Raw genomic sequence first — 18,817 nt, 5'->3', positions numbered from 1 at the left:
GCTTAAGTTCAAAAACGCTATGTGTGAACATAGCCCAAGATGTGGAGGAGCATTTTTGTTTTGGTTGTTTAGTTTGCCTTACATACAAGTCATTACCCTGAAAAGAATTTTCCTTAACATATTTACCAGAAAAATCCATCTCTCCCGACTTTATTAAAGAGCCACAACTTCTGGCACCAACTCATCTTACCAAGACCAAAAGAATCAGCAGTCTGATTGGACATGTCAATTCCTTATCGTTGGCAAGAGACTGCTTTCAAATGTTCGGATCAGATGATGTTCATCATCTGATATGTAGTGGCAAAATGTCATTTTTTTCTATTTTCATGCCTCAATGTTATAAAAATCTTGCGACACACCGTTAGGTCAAGATGCTCATTTCCCCTCTAGATGAATTTATACAGGGGTCTTGTTTGGGGGGTAGCCAGAGTGGCGAGAGGTTTTGCTGTCCTAGCACCTCAAGGGCTTGCTCATGTTACATGACACTAGCAAAACCACTGTAGCAAAATCTGCACTCCAAAATAGCACTCTTTCCCTTCTGAGATTTGCCATGTACTCAAACAGTAAATTATGACCACATATTGGGGTATTGGTATACTCAGGAGAAGTTGCATTACAAATTGTGGGGTCCATTTTCTATTTTTACTATGAAAATGAAAAATTTTCATAGCCCAATGTTATAAAAAAAAAATCTCTGAAAGACAGAGGGTCAACGATGCTTACTACATACACCCTTAGATTAATTCTTTGAGGTTTTTAGTTTTCAAAATGGGGTCACTTGTGTGTGGGGGGGATTATATAACAAATTGGGTATCCATTCTCTCCTGCTGCCCCTTCTGAAATTGATAAATTTGGGGCTAAAGCAACATTTTACTGGAAAAAATGTTAAATTGTTTATTTTCACAGACCAATGTAATAAAGTTCTGTGAAGCACCTATGCACTCAAGATGCTCACTACACACCAAAATTAATTACTTGAAGAGTGTAGTTTCCAGAATAGGGTCACTTTTTAGAACGAAAAACAGTGGCATATAAATTCCATCCACTTTGCTAGTATGCTGTATTTTAGACACAGCTAAAATATACACTACCAAAAACTCATCCTGGGCACAGAGACTAAAGGCCCCGTCACACACAGCGATCTCACTAGCGAGATCGCTGATTTTGTGACGCCACAGCGATCTCGACAGCGGGATCACGGTGTGTGACGGAGATCAGCGACCAGCCCCCCTGCTGGGTATCACTGATCGTGCTCGATCGGCCTGGGCCATTTTTTGATCGCTGGTCTACCACTGCGTGTGGCAGCGAGAGACCAGCGATCAGAGACGCTGGTTTCTAATGTAAACATCGGGTATCCAGGAGCCGCGGCTCTTGGATACCCGCTGTTTACCTTGGAAACCGGCGTACACGCCCCATCTGAAAAGAGGAGAGGTTGATCATGTGCACATCTGCTCCATTCATTCTGAATGCAAGTACCCAAAATATCAGAGCACTTTAAAAAGCATTTCATCTAAATTATATATATATATATATTTTTTTTTTTGCATCGTGCATTACGCAGGAGTGATATTGTGTGTGGAATGACCCTGAATTGTTAACATATGTGTTTGCAGATGTGTCTGTGTGTAATAGTGGATTTTGGTGTGAGGATGTGTGTGGTATTGAGTGTAAAATCTTATCCACATGTTTGGGGCATAGTTACTAAATTTGTAAAGACTCTTTTGTATCTGCATAAAGCCTCATTCAAACGTTTGTTCTATCCATTTTTTTTCCCCACAAATACAACACATTCATTATAATCTATGGTGCTATTCACACATGTGTTTTTTCACAGACTGCATGTCTATGTAAAACGCTGAGACATGTCCTTTTTTCTCCGATCCGATTGGCATGGATGGCATCAGTGTATAATCAACGTATAGTCAGTGAGTTGCATGAATTTAACATTACAAAGGATAGAAGAATCTTTGTAATTTATCCATACGTGAAAAATAATGATGACTGATGGTAAAACATGGATTTTTGTGAGAACTCACCGTAAAATCCTTTTCGCCGAGACGCTCATTGGGGGACACAGGTACTGTGGATGTATTCTACTGCCACCTGGAGGCTGACACTAAGTGAACAAAAAAAGGTTAGCTCCTCCTCCGCCGCATACACCCTCGCCCCGATTGCGGGCGGAAACCAGTTTAATGCAACAGCAGTAGGAGAACACAAAACAAATCAGCCTTAATGCAGATAACAATATGTCTGGAAAGGGACCACCCTAACATCAACAACAATGCAAATTAATTAAATAAACAAGCGCCAACTGGCTATCAGGGTGGGTGCTGTGTCCCCCAATGAGCGTCTCAGAAAAGGATTTTACGGTGAGTTCTCACAAAAATCCATGTTTCTCCTTCATCTCATTGGGGGACACAGGTACTGTGGGACGTCCTAAAGCAGTCCCTGGGTGGGAAGTTGACTCACCGATCCAAGCTACATGCATCTCATGTCTAAAGGTGCGCCACCGCTGCTTGGAGAATCCTTCTACCCAGGCTCAGGCTTGCATCTGACGAAGCCTGAGTATGGACATTGTAATGTTTAGTAAACGTGTGCAGGCTGGACCAGGTTGCTGCTTTGCACACCTGCTCCGCCGAAGCCTGGTGCCGAAGCGCCCAAGAGGCGCCCACTGCCCGAGTAGAGTGTGCTCTGATCCCTGCTGGAACCGGCGCACCCCTGGTGCGGTAGGATTCCTGAATAGTTAGACGGATCCACCTGGCTATGGTCTATTTCGAGGCTGCGAGTCCCTTCCTGCTCCCCTCGGGTAGCACGAACAGCGTGTCCGTCTGGCGAAAGGGTGCCGTCCGCGACACGTACCTCCTGAGTGCTCTCACCAGTTCCAATGTGTGAAGAACCTTTTCCACATGGTGTACTGGCACTGGACAAAGCGAGGGCAAGACAATATCCTCATTAATGTGGAATCAGGAAACAACCTTCGGCAGAAAGGGGGGAGCTGGTCTGAGAACCACCTTATCCCTGTAGGAGCAAGTTCAGAAAAGAGCAACCTTATCCCTGTAGGAGCAAGTTCAGAAAAGAGCGACCAGAATGGTGACCGGTCTGCAAACCCTGTCTTATGAGGAAAGGTTGCAGGATTTGGGAATGTTTAGTTTGCAAAAGAGAAGACTGAGAGGAGACTTAATAGCGGTCTACAAATATCTAAAGGGCTGTCACATTGTAGAAGGATCAACTTTATTCTCATTTGCACAAGGAAAGACTAGAGGCAATGGGATGAAACTGAATGGGAGGAGACACAGATTAGATATTAGAAAAAACTTTTTGACAGTTAGAGTGATCAATGAGTGGAACAGGCTGCCACGAGAAGTGATGAGTTCTCCTCCAATGGAAGTCTTCAAACAGAGGCTGGACAGACATCTGACTGGGATGATTTAGCGAATCCTGCTTTGAGCAGGGGGTTGGACCAGATGGCCCAGGAGGTCCCTTCCAACTCTACGATTCTATGATTCTAAGGTGAGAAACGGTGCTCGGCAGGATAGGGCCGCCAACTCAGAGACTCGCCTAATGGAAGTTATGGCTACAAGGAATACCACATTGCAGGAAAGGTACGACAAGGAAATGTCTTGAAGAAGTTCGAATGGAGCTTCCTGGAGCACACTCAGGACCAGGTTAAGGTCCCAGGGGTCCAGGGGCGCCCTATAGGGAGGTACCAAGTGGAAGACTCCCTGGATGAAAGTCCTCACCTGCATATTGGTAGCGATTTTCCGCTGGAAGAGGATGGACAAGACCGATATCTGTCTCATAAGGGAGCTCGGGGCCGGGCCAACACTGAGTCTAAGCCCGACTGGAGAAAAGCCAAGATGTTGGGGGATAGAAAATGTCAGTGGAGAAAAACCACGATCTCGACACCAACCAAAGAAGACCTTCCAGGTGTGATGGTAAATTTTTGCCCAGGTAGGCTTCCGGGCGCTAACCATTGTTGCGACCACCTCATGCTCAAATCCCGCCTGGGTCAGAATTCAAGATTCAACGGCCATGCCGTCAAACACGGGGCCCCTGAGTTCGGGTGGAAGATCGGGCCCTGGGCCAGTAGGTCTGGGCGCTCTGGCAGTCGCCATGGGACGTCGGGGAGCAGCTGCACTAGATCTGCGTGCCATGCTCGATGGGGCCAGCAGAATCGCTGGAACCCTTTCTGTTTTGATCTTCTTGATGACCCTCGGAAGTAATGGCAGCGGGGGGGAACAAGTATGGAAGGCGAAACTGGTTCCATGGCAGAACCAACGCATCCATGGCGATCGCTCGCGGGTCCCGGGACCGAGCAACGAACTCGGGGTGCAGAGACCATTCCCCGGACGCGACACCCTGCCGGCTGAGGAAGTCCGCCGCCTAATTTTCCACGCCAGGGATGTGGACCGCCGAAATTACCGAATGGTTCCTCTCGGCCCAGTGAAGCACGTGTCCCACCTCGCGCATGGTTGCCCTGCTGCGAGTTCCCCCTTGATGATTTACGTAAGCCACCGCCGTGGCGTTGTCCAATTGAATCCGGACGGGACGTCCTGCTAGAAGGTGCTGAAAATGTTGCGGCGCCAGCCGGACTGCTCGTATTTCCAACAAGTTGATCGGGAGGCGAGCCTCCTGGTGCGACCATTGCCCCTGAGTCGTGTGGTGGCTGGGGAGCAGTTTTTCGCCGAGGAGGCTCGCATCCGTTGTGACCACCAGCCACTGGTCTGGGGGGAAAGGTTTCCCCTGAAGGAGGGAGGAACTGATCGTCCACCACTGTAGTGACTGTCTGACCTGAGAGGACAACCGGCACCGACGATCGAGCGTGAACGGGTTCTTGTCCCAAGATAAGAGGGCGTGCTGCAGGGGGCGAAGATGAAATTGGGCAAACGGAATCGCTTCCATTGCCGCCACCATCTTCCCTAGTACCCTCATCCCAAACCGAATGGTGTGAGGGACTGGTTGTAGAAGCTTCCGGACTCCTTGCCGGAGCGCTAGAGCCTTGTCCTGAAAGAGAATTACCAACCCTCGGGAGGTGTCGAAAATCATCCCTAAAAAAGAAATCCTCTGGGCTGGGACAAGGGATGATTTTTTTCCTGTTGACCAACCACCCTAAGCGGGATAGGGTATCCAGCGTGATGCTGACGTTCTCCTCGCATGCCCGAAATGAGGGGCCCTTCACCAAGAGGTTGTCTAAGTATGGCAAGATGACTATGCCCCGAGAGTGTAAGCTGGCCATGACGACCGCCTCTACATTTGTCAACACTCTGGAGGCGGTGGCTAGCTCAAAGGGCAGTGCTACAAACTGGAAATGTCGGCCATTGATGGCGAAACGTAGAAACCTCTGATGCGGAGGAAAAATGGGGACGTGTAGGTAGGCATCCTGGACGTCGATAGAGGCCAAGTATTCCCCTTGCTCCATGGCTGATATAACTGAACGGAGAGATATTCCATTCGGAAATGTTTGATCCTGATGAACTTGTTCAGGAGCTTTAGGTCCAGAACCGGCCTGACTGTCCCATCCTTTTTGGGGACCGCGAAAAGATTGGAATGAAAAACCCTAAGCCTTCTCGTGCTCTGGTACGGGAATAATGACTCAGTTGTGCTGGAGTGACTCGACGGCTCCTAGCAACGCCTTTGCCCGGGCCTCCACTTTGGGAAGCTGGGAAAGAAAGTTTGTCAGGTATCCCCCAAAACGATTCTATCTTGTACCCCGAGGACACTAGTTCCGTCACCCATGGTTCGTGTGCTACCGTGACCCAGACGTGGCGAAACCGAAGCAGGCGGCCGTCTACTCTGATGTCGGCTAAAAATTGCTCCGAGTCATTTAGCTGAGGCTCTCTGGGACCTGGTTCCCCTCGACCTGGGCTGGCGAGCACGCATTCTGCCCAACGGGTTAGCTCTGTATGAGACCAGTTGATCCCTATCATGGTTGCAGCGACCTGGAGCGGCGGAACTGGCCGCTGCCATCCACCCGGGGTTGCGAGATGCCCGAAACCGTACCTGAGGCTGGCGAAATGGCGGTTTGACCCTCTGATGCGGGAGGAAACTGCTTTTTCCCCCTGTAGCATCGGAGATGAGCTGGTCTAACTTCCCAGAATAGGCGGCCACCTTGATAAGGCAGGGAAGTCAAGGACTTCTTGGAAGTTGAATCGGCCAGCCACATCCTTAACCATAGGGCCCTCCTAATGGAAATTGCGTTTGCGGCCGCTAGTGCCACGCAATTGGCTGCATCCAAGGAAGCATTTATTAAGTAATCACCAGCCATAGCGATCTGACTAGCGATCTCTGATACCTCCATAGGCAGGTCCCTATCCTGCAGGGCCTTGCTCAATGATTCTGACCATGACATCATGGTCTTGGCTACCCATGTTGCCGCGAACGAGGGAGAGAGTGCTGATCCTGATGCGTCATATACCGAGCGAGCCAAGCTCTCTATGAGCCGATCAGTGGGGTCCTTAATGGAAGAACCACTAGGTACGGACAACAGGGTTCTAGAGGCCAAGCGTGACACTGGTGGATCCACCACTGGGGATTCCGCCTATTTCTTACAGAGCTCCGGGGCAAACGGATATCTTGCTTCGAGCGTCTTCTGGCCCGAGAAACGCCTATCCGGCCATTCCCTGTGACGCTGCACTATGTCCTCGAACTTTGGTTGAGTGAAAAATACTCTATGCGGTCGCTTAGCTCGCTTAAAGGATACCTTATGACCTGAGGCCAGGGTGACGTCATCTTCAATCCTCAAAGTCAGATTGACAGCTTCGATGAGTCTGTCAACTGTTTCCCGACACCCTTGGGTATCTAGGTCCAGGGGTTCGTCTGCATCATAATCTGAACTCTGCCCGCTCTCGACTGTTGGTGAAGGAGAGCGAGACGCCGAACTCACGGATGCCGAGGCACCGGATGGTCCAGGAGACGCCGCATGGGTTCTTTTCCTTTGCGCCTGCCTGGAGTGAGAGCGGCCCCTGCAGGCCGGAGGCTCCTGTGAGGTGGATGACCCCTCCCAGACAGGCGAGCCACTATCTTTGCCCCTAACTGGGGCGTGAAGGGACTCGATCTCCTTTGTGAGCGATGCCGTAGACTGTGATAGTGATAGGGCCCATTCCGGAGGATCTGGACCACTTGGCTCGGTCACAGGGGAGGGCTCCTGGGCGCGTTCGGAGTCGCAGGCTTCACATAATTTGTTGCTCTGCGCCCGCAGAAACATGGCCCGACAGGAGATGCATGCAGTGTATAGGAACATGCGCTTCTTCCCCTTCCCGCCCATACTGTCTGCCAGGCTTTAATACTGTCCTTCTGGAGGTTGAGGGGGGAGGAGGGCACTCCCTGATTATACGTAGCGTGGCCTCTAGGGTCGGGGTCGCACTTACCCCGGTCCTGTGTCCCCCATGTGTTCTTGCCACGTGCTGCTCCTCTCTGCGCTGCGCGTACTTTGGCTGTGGGTAGGCCAAAGCGTCCATTCCCGGTTGTGGCCTACCCTGGAGTGAAGCCGGGGGCTCAACTTACTCGGCGCCCGCCCAGGTCACGGAGGGCGGGCCGCCGGAAATGTCGCGACAGGTCGGCGGGACTTCCGCCCGCGGCTTAACACCGGCCGAAGCCGTGGGCTGGATTTCTTTAGCGTCCGCCTGCAAAGGGGTGGCGGCAGGTGGTAGGCCGCCGCATACCAAGGGCGCAGCTGGCGTCGGGACCCGGCGTCAGGCCCACCGCCAGAGGGGTGGGGGGAAGAGCCTGCCCTTCAGTGCTGCACATCCTGCCTTTGTACCTCGCATGACGCTAAGGGCTCCAGCCCTCTGGACGCTGCCGCAGGGCCCTCCCAGACCATCCCATGCATGACAACCTCGCCGATCAGGTAGAGGGAAGGGGGGTGATATCCAGGACGGTGCAGGCACCGTAGCTCCGTCCTCTTTCTTGCAGCACCGCCGTCTAGCGTTGGTGGAGCAGTGGGGGCCGCACGGACTAGTCTTGTGCCTCTGCACAGCCCATGGTTTCAATACCTAGGGGTGGACAGGGCTAAGTCCGGCATCATGTCCCACGTTGCGGGAGAGGAGGGACACTCGCACGTGCTCGCCCGTTGATGGTTTGGGGAGATCGGACCCTTTCAATAGGATCCGTCGCCCCTGTCTCATCTTCATAGAAAAAAAGTTAAAAAGAAAAAGTCTGGAGCAAACCAGACGTGTGTGCCTCCAAAGGACACTAAGCATAAAACTGGTTTCCGCCCGCAATCGGGGCGAGGGTGTATGCGGCGGAGCTAACCTTTTTTTGTTCACTTAGTGTCAGCCTCCAGGTGGCAGTAGCATACACCCACAGTACCTGTGTCCCACAGTGAGACGAAGGACAAAAAGGACACACAGACCGTACACTGATGCAAAACACTGATGACACCAGTACCATTTTTCACACGTGTTTAAACACGGATGTGTCAATGATGCCTTAGGGAATTGCATTTGTTTTAGGAAGAGACAAGTGGAATTTGTTGCGAGTTCATTTTCCCCTTCACCATGGAGGTCTGATGAACTCCCTCTTCTGGTGAAGGAAGGTAGTGAGGCCGATTACCAAGCATCTGGGCAGGCTGATGATGACTGGGTGACGGGAATTGCTGACTGGATATAAGGCAGCCGACGCCCTTCTGCCTTGCTGATGATCTCTCTGAGGGAATCTAGGAGACCAGTCTGATTCCTGCTCCTCAAAAGCTAAGTTTTCTGCTCTGCCTTTTGCATTTGTGTTTTGGTTTTGTTTTTCTGGATGTCTGCCATTCCCTGCTGGGGGTGTGCTGAATTCCTTTTTGCTCTGTCTTCAGAAGATACCTGAGTGCTGATATAGTCTTTTTGAAGCCTAGCGTCTTCAGGGCTTTTTTCCCTATCAGCTGTTGGCTCTTGTTTTAATAGGGTTTTGGCGGATTACAGACAGCAGCTTTTCTATCCTGTCCTATGTAGTTAGCTTGGGCCCCATCTTTTACTCAGCCTATCTTTCTATCTGTGTGAGTGTTTTTTCATCTTGCTTCACCGTCATTATATGTTGGGGGCTGCCTATTGCTTTGGGGTCTGCTCTGGGGCAGTTTAGATTTCCCTTTCTGTCTTCAGGCTATGTAGTTCTCCGGCTGTGATCGAGGGGTCTAGGGCACCGTAAGTACCCCCCACGGCTACGGCTAGTTGTTGTTGATAGGTTCAGGGGTCAGTAATCCGATAGCTGCCAACTTCTCTGGTTTTCTGGACTTGGCTAGTATTTCTGTTTTTGCCTCCTACGGTGACTCATTCATAACAGGAATTAATGCATAAACCCGATACTTTGCATGACTAGTACAAATGGAGGCTGTGGGGTTCTCCGTTTTGCACATTAATTCCACTGGTCTGTTCCCAATACAGAAAAGACATTATGATCTGGCTCTGGCCTAGGATGTACATTTGAAAAAATACAAATGCAGTATTCAGAGGCACCGAGGAGTCATTCACTGATGGTCAGACGCAGTGCACACACACTTATGTTTGACTCTTTACACAAGGTGTTATGCTTGGTTCTATTCCTTTATGTCTTAAGAAAACTTGGTTCGGTTTCTTTATCTATGAAGTGTTGGATCTATGGTGAACATATTTGTATATGTAGAGTGCAATGTATGGAGACCACTCAATGGTGACTTTGGTGTAGTTGCTGATTTTCCCAGTCTGAGAAAGACAACCAGTAATCTGCTGTACCAACTCATTGAATTCAAAATAAATGACAATGCTAATTATTAGACCTTCTAAATGATCAAGCAGTTACTAACAGCTTGATAATGTATATAGAATTGCAGATGTGAGTGTGATCCCAAAATGAAAACAGCACCAACCACCATTTTTTAAACCTTGCTACCAATGCTGTTTTATACAGCAGCCTGTGGATAAGCAGGTTAAAGATTCGTGGGACAGTGCTATATGCTTACCCCCCAGGCTAAAATTTGCCCACCAGCCCATCCATAATACCCCAGTTACAGGAGAAAACAGACCCTGCTATGCACCGCTCCACTAGTAGAGCTGATCTATGTCTGATAGGGCTCAGCAGCACAGCAATGCCAGGCGCAGCCCCAGCAATCATGTGATCGCCAAGCCCTATAGCGGTATAGTCACTACCAATGCTTCTGCACATTACTTAGCGCTCATTGAGTGCAATGCAGCTGGTTAAATAAAAGCAGTTATTACCGCTTCTGTTTTCTACCGCCTCCTCAGGGTCCATGGCTGTAACTGACAGCATGGGATATGACCTGTTCCCAGATTGCAGGAGCAGGAGTTGGACCCTGCACCATAAATTTACAAAAGCACTGAAAGCATCGAAAATTTAGGGCACTTGGTCGTTAGCAGGTTAAGCCCGCACATGCTATTAAAATAGGCTATTATGGCTCTGTAATATTAGGTTAGGGGAGTTTTTTTTTATCTTTATTTCCAACCATTCTCACAACAGAAGAAATTGTCACAACTTAATAAATTACTAAAGTTTTTTTTGTTTACTTTCAGTCTGTTTGTTTTTCACAGTGGCCACAAAATCTTTTATCTTTAAAGTTAGTAGATTTTTCTTCAGAATTCTTCTTCTGCGTTTTTACTGTGCTCCTTTCTTAATTTGGCAAGCTTCTCTAGAGCTGAGGCTATGGACACTTCTCCGTGCACCTTGTTGTCTCGTGTCCGCACATTGACCGCGCTGTTCACCTTCTCCTTCTCGCCAACCACTGGATGAACAGAGTTTACATGTTAACCATATGTCCGTTCATTCACCGACTACGGCAGATTCACATGACAAGCTTTAAAATACAGAACAGGGCATTTTCATTGCAACAATCTACAGGCAAAATCCGCCTTATCAAGTTTAACTAAAAAAAGAAAAAAAAAAAAAAAACATTCTCCAGAGATGATCCCTAAAGTACTATTGCTATAGCATTTTTTTTTTTATCTTAAATAAAAAGTCCTACCAGAATCAAACTTTCATAGAGAACAGAATTAAGGGCTTTTGTTTAGAATTTTAGGTAAAAAAAAAAAAACATTAAGAAAATGTACATGTATTTTTATATCCCATAATATTTTGATACCAATACTGATTCCCGTTGCAGAGGTAAAAAAACAAAAAAAAACCACTTTATTCTGTAGCTCCAGTGCATCTTCTCTCCTGATTATCTAGACACTGATTATGCGGCTGCAGCATTCAAGTAACATCTACAGAACGTGGTCGCTGCATCAAATCATGAGGCTCGGCGGTCTCACGCTGTTACAGGGCTACTTTGCATTACAACGCAGTGTATATAGCACAATGAATGTTCTGAATTTACCAAATATAAAATTGTACTGCGCCAGTTGTGCATTTCTTATCTTCTTATTCAACGTGCAGCTATTATCCAAGTCCACATCAGCCATAAAACCTGCATCGAAAAATTCTTTGCACACCTAAAATTAATAGTGTGCAGTTAGTATTACTGGGCACTAATAATCATTATCAATCAATATCATCTGACCATTGGCCCTAGAGAAGGATATATCAAATACATATTTTCCATTAAAACAAAAAGGAGGACACGTGGTTATAGACTACTTTAGATTTTGTTTTTTTGAGGGTCCTAGAATGAAAACACATTAATAGATATCAAGACATGTTCTATATTGGCTCTCTGGGTTTGACCAGCCATTTGTAATCAGATGTAAAACCATAGATTTTTGTGATATCTCACCGTAAAATCCTTTTCTCCGAGACGTTCATTAGGGGACACAGGCACTGTGGGTGTATGCTTCTGCCGCTAGGAGGCTGACACTAAGTGGAAAAAAAGAGGTTAGCTCCTCCTCCGTCATATACACCCTCACCCCTATTGCGGGCGGAACTCAGTTTGGTCCCAAAGCAGTAGGACAACAAAATCAGCCTTAATACAGGTACAACATGTCCAGAAAAGGACCACCCTTATATCACATAAATAAATGCGTATTAACTAAACAAAAACAGAGCCAACTGGCTAATACGGTGGGTGCTGTGTCCCCCAATGAGCGTCTCGGAGAAAAGGATTTTACGGTGAGTTATCACAAAAATCCATGTTTATCCTTCGCCTCATTGGGGGACACAGATACTGGGGGACGTCCTAAAGCAGTCCCTGGGTGGGAGAATTGACTCACCGATCCAAGCTACATGCACCTCTTGTTTAAAAGGTGCGCCACCGCTACTTGGAGAATCCTTCTACCCAGGCTCGCATCCGCCGAGGCCTGAGCATGGATATTATAATGTTTGGCAAATGTGTGCAGGCTGGACCAGGTTGCTGCCTTGCAAACCTGTTCCGTCGAAGCCTGGTGCCGAAGTGCCCAAGAGGCGCCCACTGCCCAGGTAGAGTGCGCTCTGATCCCTGCTGGAATCAGTGTGCCTCTAATGCGGTAGGACTCCTGAATAGTCAAACGAATCCATCTGGCTATGGTCGTTTTTGAGGCAGCGAGTCCCTTCCTGCGCCCTTCGGGGAGCAAGAACAGCGTGTACGTCTGACGAAAGGGTGCCGTCCGCGACAGGTACCCCGGAAGGTTCTTACCAGGTCTAACGTGTGAAGAGCCTTTTCCACACGGTGCACTGGTGCTGGACAAAATGAAGGCAAAACATCATTAATGTGAAAAGAAGACACGACTTTTGTCAGAAAAGGAGGGGCTGGTCTGAGGACCACCTTATCCTTATGGAAAGTGAGGAACGGAGCTCGGCGGGATAGGGCCGCCAGCTCTGAAACCCGCCTGATGGAAGTGATGGCCACTAGGAACACCACTTTCCAGGAAAGGTACCTCAAAGAGATATCCTGAAGCGGTTCAAATGGAGCTTCCTGCAGAACACTTAGGACCATGTTAAGGTCCCAGTCATCCATAGGTGCCTTATAGGGAGGTACCAAGTGGGAGACTCCCTGAAGGAAAAGCCTTCACCTGCAAATTGATAGCAATTCTGCGCTGGAACAGGATGGATAAGGCCGATATTTGTCTCCTGAGGGAACTTGGGGAAAAGCCCGAGTCTAATGCTCTACCGACTGAGCTATCCTGGCTCTCTAAGCCCGACTGGAGAAAACCAAGATGTTGGGGATCGAGAATCTCAGTGGAGAAACACCGCGGCCTCAACACCAAGCAAAGAACACCTTCCAGGTGTGGTGGTAAATTCGTGCTGAAGCAGGCTTCCGGGCGCTAATCATTGTAGCGACCACCTCGCTCCCGAACCCTGCCTGGGTTAGAAACCAAGATTCAACGGCCATGCCGTCAAACACAGGATCCCTGAGTTCGGGTGGCAAATCGGCCCTTGAGACAGTAGATCTGGGCGCTCTGGCAGGTGCCAAGGAACGTCGGCGAGCAGCTGCATTAGATCTGCATCCCACGCTCGACGGGGCCAGTCTGGGTCCAGCAGAATCGCCGGCACCCCTTCCGTCTTGATCTTTTTGATGACTCTCGGAAGTAGTGGCAGTGGGGGAAATAGATATGGGAGGCGAAACTGGTTCCATGGCAGAACCAACAAGTCCACCACGAATGCCTGGCCTGAGCGACATATGTGGGCACCTTGGCATTCATCCTGGAAGCCATCAGGTCCACATCCGGAGCTCCCCACAGTTGACAAATCTGCTGAAAAACTTCGGGATGTAGAGACCACTCTCCGGATGCAAGACCCTGCCGGCTGAGAAAGTCTGCCGCCCAATTTTCCACGCCCCAGAATGTGGACAGCCGAAATCACCGAGTGGTTGGCTTCGGCCCACTGAAGAACGAGCCCCACCTCACGCATGGTTGCTCTGCTGCGGGTGCCCCCTTGATGATTTATGTAAGCCACCGCTGTGGCGTTGTCCGATTGAATCCGGACAGGGCAGCCTGCTAGAAAGTGTTGAAACTTCGGCAGAGCCAGCAAAATTGCTCGTATCTCCAATAAGTTGATCGGGAGGCGTGCCTCCAGTGGCAACCACCGTTCCTGGGTTGTGTGGTGGTGAAACACCGCTCCCCCGCTGAGGAGACTGGCGTCGGTTGTCATTACCAGCCAATGATCTGGGGGGAAAGGTTTCCCCTGGGCCAGAGAGGAACTGGTTATCCACCATCCGAGCGACTGTCCACCATGAGAGGACAGTCGGCACCGCCGATCGAGCGTGAAAGGATTCTTGCCCCAGGCTGACAAGAGGGCGTGCTGCAGGGGGTGAAGGTGGAACTGGGCGACAGGTATCGCTTCCATTGCTGCCACTATTTTCCCTAGAATCCTCATCCCGGATCGGATGATATGAGGGACTGGTTGGCGAAGTGTCCGGACACCCTGCCGGAGAGCTATCGCCCTTTCCTGAGGGAGATTTACCAACCCTCGGCAAGTGTCGAAGATCATTCCTAGGAAGGAGATCCTCTGAGCTGGCACAAGAGATGACTTCTTTGCATTGCCAACCATCCTAAGCGGGCAAGAGTATCTAGCATGATGTTGACCTTTTCCTCTCATGCCCGTATTGACGGGCCCTTGACCAAGAGGTCGTCCAGATAAGGCAAGACGACTATGCCTCGAGAATGCAGTGTGGCCATGACAACTGCCATAACCTTTGTGAACACTCTGGGAGCCGTGGCTAGCCCGAAGGGTAGCGCTACGAACTGAAAATGCTGATCGCCGATGGTGAAGCGTAGAAACCTCTGATGAGGAGGAAAAAATGGGAAAATGCAGATATGCGTCCTGGATGTCTATTGAGGCCAAGTATTCTCACTGCTCCGTAGCCGATATGACTGAACAGAGAGACTCCATCCAGAAATGTCTGATCCTGATGAATTTGTTCAGAAGCTTCAGGTCCAAAACAGGCCTGACAGACCCATTCTTTTTGGGAACCGCAAAAAGGATGCTATAGAACCTGTTGTGAACTCATTTTCTGGTTTACCTCTGGCTTCTGGTGAGGGTGGTGGAGCTGGATGTGTTGACAGAGGAGTCGTGAGTTCTCCATCCGGGCTCTCTCTAGTGGTAACAATAGGTAATGAAGCTGATCTAAATGGCAGAGACCTGCCACCTGAGGAGGAGGACTGTGAGTGGACATCAGGAATCTCTGACTGGATTTAAGACAGCAGACTCCCTAATTTTGTGCTGGTGATTTTTTCCTGCCCTGAGGTTCTGGTTTCCAGTTCTGTTCCTGCCTTCTCAAGCTAAGTGTGCTCTGCTATTTTTTCACATGAGATTTGGTCTTGTTTACTCAGTTTTTGTGGTCAGCCAGCCCCTGCTGAGGCTGTGCTGAATTTCCATTCTTATGTCTTTGTTTATGCCAGTTTGCTTTTTGTCCCTGATCAGATTGGTCTCTTTTTGCTCTGTCTTCAGAATATACCAGAGTGCTGATATAGGGAATTGAAGTCTAGTGACTTCAGGGTTCTTGTTATCAGAAAGTGTTGGACATTTTTTGGCAGGGCTTTGTGCGTGATTGCAGACAGCATCTTTCCTTTCCTGTCCTTTCTAGTTAGTGTGGGCCCCATCGTTTGCTCAGCCTATTTTTCTATCTGTGTTTGTGTTTTCATCTTGTCTCACCGACAATACATGTTTGGGGGCTGTCTATTGCTTTGGGGTCTGCTCTGGGGCAGTTTAGATTTCCCCTTTTCTTGCTTTAGGTTTATTTAGTTCTCCGGCTGTGAGGAGGCATCTAGGATCATCGTAGGTACGCTCCACGGCTACTGCTAGTTGTGTGGATAGGATCAGGGGTCTGCAATCCGCTTAGTTACCAACCTCTCTGGTTTTCTGTGGCTTAGTTTGTTTTTGTTTTTCCTCCTCGGTGACTCATTCATAACAAGAACCCCTGAGATCTTTCGCACTGGAACAATGACTCAGTTGTGCTGGAGCGATTTGATGGCTCCCAATAGAGCCCTTGCCTGGGTATCCACCCTGGGAAGCTGGGAAAGAAAAAAATGTCTTGGAGGATATCTGACAAATTCTACTTTGTAACCTGAGGCCACCAATTCCTTTCCCCATGCGTCGTGAGCGACATTGACCCAGACGTGGTGAAACCAGAGTAGGCGGCCGCCCACCTTGCCGGTGTCGTCTGGTAAAGGCCTCGAGTCATTTGGCCGACGATCTTTGGGATCTGGACTGCTGAGTATGTATTCTCCCCAATGGGTTGGCTCTATATGAGACCTGCCGCTCCCTATCCTGGTTGGGGTGGCCTGAGGCGGCGGAATTGGCCGCTGTAGTCCACCTGGGTTTGCGAAAGGCCCAAAAACGTGCCTGAAAACGGGTGACAAAAAAGCGTTTTGACCTTTTGTTGAGGGAGAAACCCGCTCTTTCCTCCTGTGGAGTCGGAGATAAGTTGATCCAACTTCTCCCCAAATAGGTGGCCGCACTGATAAGGCAGGGAAATCAAGGACTTCTTAGAAGTAGAATCGGCTTGCCATGTCCTTAACCATAGGGCTCTTCTGATAGAAATTGCATTAGCGGCAGCAAGTGCCGAGCAATTGTCCGCATGCAAAGACGCATTGATTACATAGTCTCCGGCCATCGCCATCTGACCTGCGACCTCCGAAATCTCTGCAGGTAGATCCTGCTCCTGCGCGACCTTGTTTAATGTTTCTGACCATGAAATCATAGCCTTGGCTACCCAAGTTGCTGCGAATGAGGGAGCGAGCGCTGACCCTGACGCCTCATATACTGAGCGAGCTAAGCTCTCTATAAGGCGATCCGTGGGATCCTTAATTGAGGAAACACTAGGGGCGGATAGCAGGGTCTTAGTGGCTAGGCGCGAAACCGGAGGATCCACCATCGGGGATTCCATCCATTTTTTACGGAGGTCCGAAGCAAACGGATACCTTGTTTCGAGTACCTTTTGACCCGAGAAATGCCTGTCTGGACATTTTCTGTGCCGCTGCACTATGTCCTCAAACACCGGGTGAGAGGAAAAAATTCTGTGCGGTCGCTTCTCTTGCTTACATGCCACTTCATGCCCCGTAGCCGCTGCTGGATCATCCTCGATCCCCAAGGTCTGATTGACGGCTTCTATGAGGCTGTCCACTGTTTCACGTGACGCTGGAGTATCCAGGTCAAGGGGCTCATCTGAGTCGAATTCTGAGGTCTGCTCGCTATCAACCACTGGTGACGGGGAGCGAGAAGCAGAACTTACAGATGCCAAGGCACCGGATGGACTTAGCGACACCGTGTGGATTCGTTTCCCTCGGGTCTGCCTGGAGTGAGAGCGGCCCCTGCAGGCGAGAGGCTCTTGTGAGGTGGAGGTCCCCTCTATGGCCGGCGAGCCACTGTCCCTGCCCCCATCTGAGGCCTGAAGGGACTCAATTGCATGAACTGTGACAGTGATAGGGCCCACTCTGGGGGGCTTGGCACATTGGACACGGTCGCAGGGGAGGACGGACACTGAGGTTCTGTTAGGCGTCGGGTTCTGGGCGCTGCACAGCGGGAATTCCGAGCCTTGTCCTCTGCGATCTGCCCACACCAGCATTGTGGGTTCGGTCGCAGGGGAGGGCTCCTGGGTGCGTTTGGAGTCGCCGGCTTTGCATAATCGCTTGCTCTGTGCCTGCGGAAACGCAGCCCGACAAGAAATGCATGCTGCTTCTTCGGACATGCTGTATCTGTCAGCTGCTGGGGATAGGGGGAAGGAGGTAGCACCTTGTTTTCCCTGTGGTCTCCCAGGCAGCACTTACCCCAGTCCTGTGCCCCCCCGTTCCTGGACGCCTCCGCACAAAAATCGCGCGCCACCAGCTGTGGGGCGGACCGCCAGCATATAAACCGGTCCAGGGGCGGTACTTCCGGGTCTGTGGCCTAGCCGCGCTCCGAAGCCAGGGACTAAATTTATTTCCCGCCGCCCAGGCCTAGGGGGCAGGCCGCCGGAAGTGACGCGCGGCCTGGAGGCGGAACTTCCGGTCGCGGCCTCAATTTATCCCCTGCCTGCGACGGGGGGGGGATACACCGCTCTGCAGCCACTGGCCGGTGGCATCTGACAGCTAAGGGCTCCAGCCCCGGATCTTCGCCGCAGGAGCCCTCCCAGGTCCTCTCCTCACTGGCGATCCTCTTCAGCTTCCCAGCTCAGGTATGTGAGGGGGCCTTGACAAAATAGGACGGTGCAGGCACCCTAGCTCCATCTAACCCCTTCAGGGGGTGAGGAGAGGGACCGTCCGCCGCCTTGCAGCACCGCAGTCTAAGCATTGGTGGAGCAGTGGGGGCCGCACGGACTAGTCTTGTGCCTCTGTACAGCCCATGGTTTCAATACGTAGGGGTGGTCAGGGCTAAGTCCGGCATTGTGTCCCACGTCGCGGGAGAGGATACGTGGAGGGACACTCGCACGTGCTCGCCCGTTAATGGTTTGGGGAAATCGGACCCTTTCAATAGGATCCGTTTCCCCTGTCTCATCTTCATAGACGGTAAAAATAAAATAAAAAAAAGGTCTGGGGAAAAACGGCCCAGATATGTCCCAAGGTGCGGGAGAGGATATGTGGAGACGATACTCAACACGTGCTCGCCCGTTGATGGTTTGGGGAGATTGGACCCTTTCAATAGGGTCCGTCGCCCCTGTCTCATCTTCATGGGAAAAGAAAAAAAAAAAAGAAAAAGACTGGAACAAAATCAGACGTGTGTGCCTCCATGGACACCAAGCAAAAAACTGAGTTACGCCCGCAATAGGGGCGAGGGTGTATACGACGGAGGAGGAGTGAACCTCTTTTTGTTTTTTACTTAGTGTCAGCCTCCTAGCGGCAGAAGCATACACCCACAGTATCTGTGTCCCCCAATGAGGCGAAGGAGAAAATGCGAGACGGTATACTTTTATCACAATGTCAAAATACAGTATGCTGGCACTGGCTGGAGCATGGATGTGTGGTCCTGGAAGCAGATGTCCAAACATTCTGCAACTAACTAAAGGTTTTTTTCCCCACATGTT

The 18,817-nt window shown here is 50.1% G+C and overlaps 1 protein-coding gene across 2 annotated transcripts in view; it reads right to left on the bottom strand.

The window, feature by feature from the left end:
- Window positions 1-10,448: 10,448 nt before the first annotated feature.
- Window positions 10,449-18,817, bottom strand: part of LOC141098925 (threonine--tRNA ligase 1, cytoplasmic-like) — a 116,171-nt gene continuing 107,802 nt past the window's right edge. For both annotated transcript variants that reach the window (XM_073586935.1, XM_073586934.1), the window contains exons 22-23: window positions 11,285-11,399; window positions 10,449-10,690 (exon numbers count right to left, since the gene is read on the bottom strand). In XM_073586935.1, the coding sequence (XP_073443036.1) occupies window positions 10,542-10,690; window positions 11,285-11,399 (264 nt within the window). In that variant the 3' untranslated portion in view covers window positions 10,449-10,541. The remainder of the gene's footprint in view (window positions 10,691-11,284; window positions 11,400-18,817) is intronic.

This window comes from Dendrobates tinctorius, unplaced genomic scaffold (genome assembly GCF_039654945.1).
Source record: "Dendrobates tinctorius isolate UK_male_01 unplaced genomic scaffold, ASM3965494v1 ptg000097l, whole genome shotgun sequence".
Classification (NCBI taxonomy): domain Eukaryota; kingdom Metazoa; phylum Chordata; class Amphibia; order Anura; family Dendrobatidae; genus Dendrobates; species Dendrobates tinctorius.
Note: the sequence above shows the minus strand (reverse complement) of the source record. Positions and strands in the feature narration are given on the sequence as shown.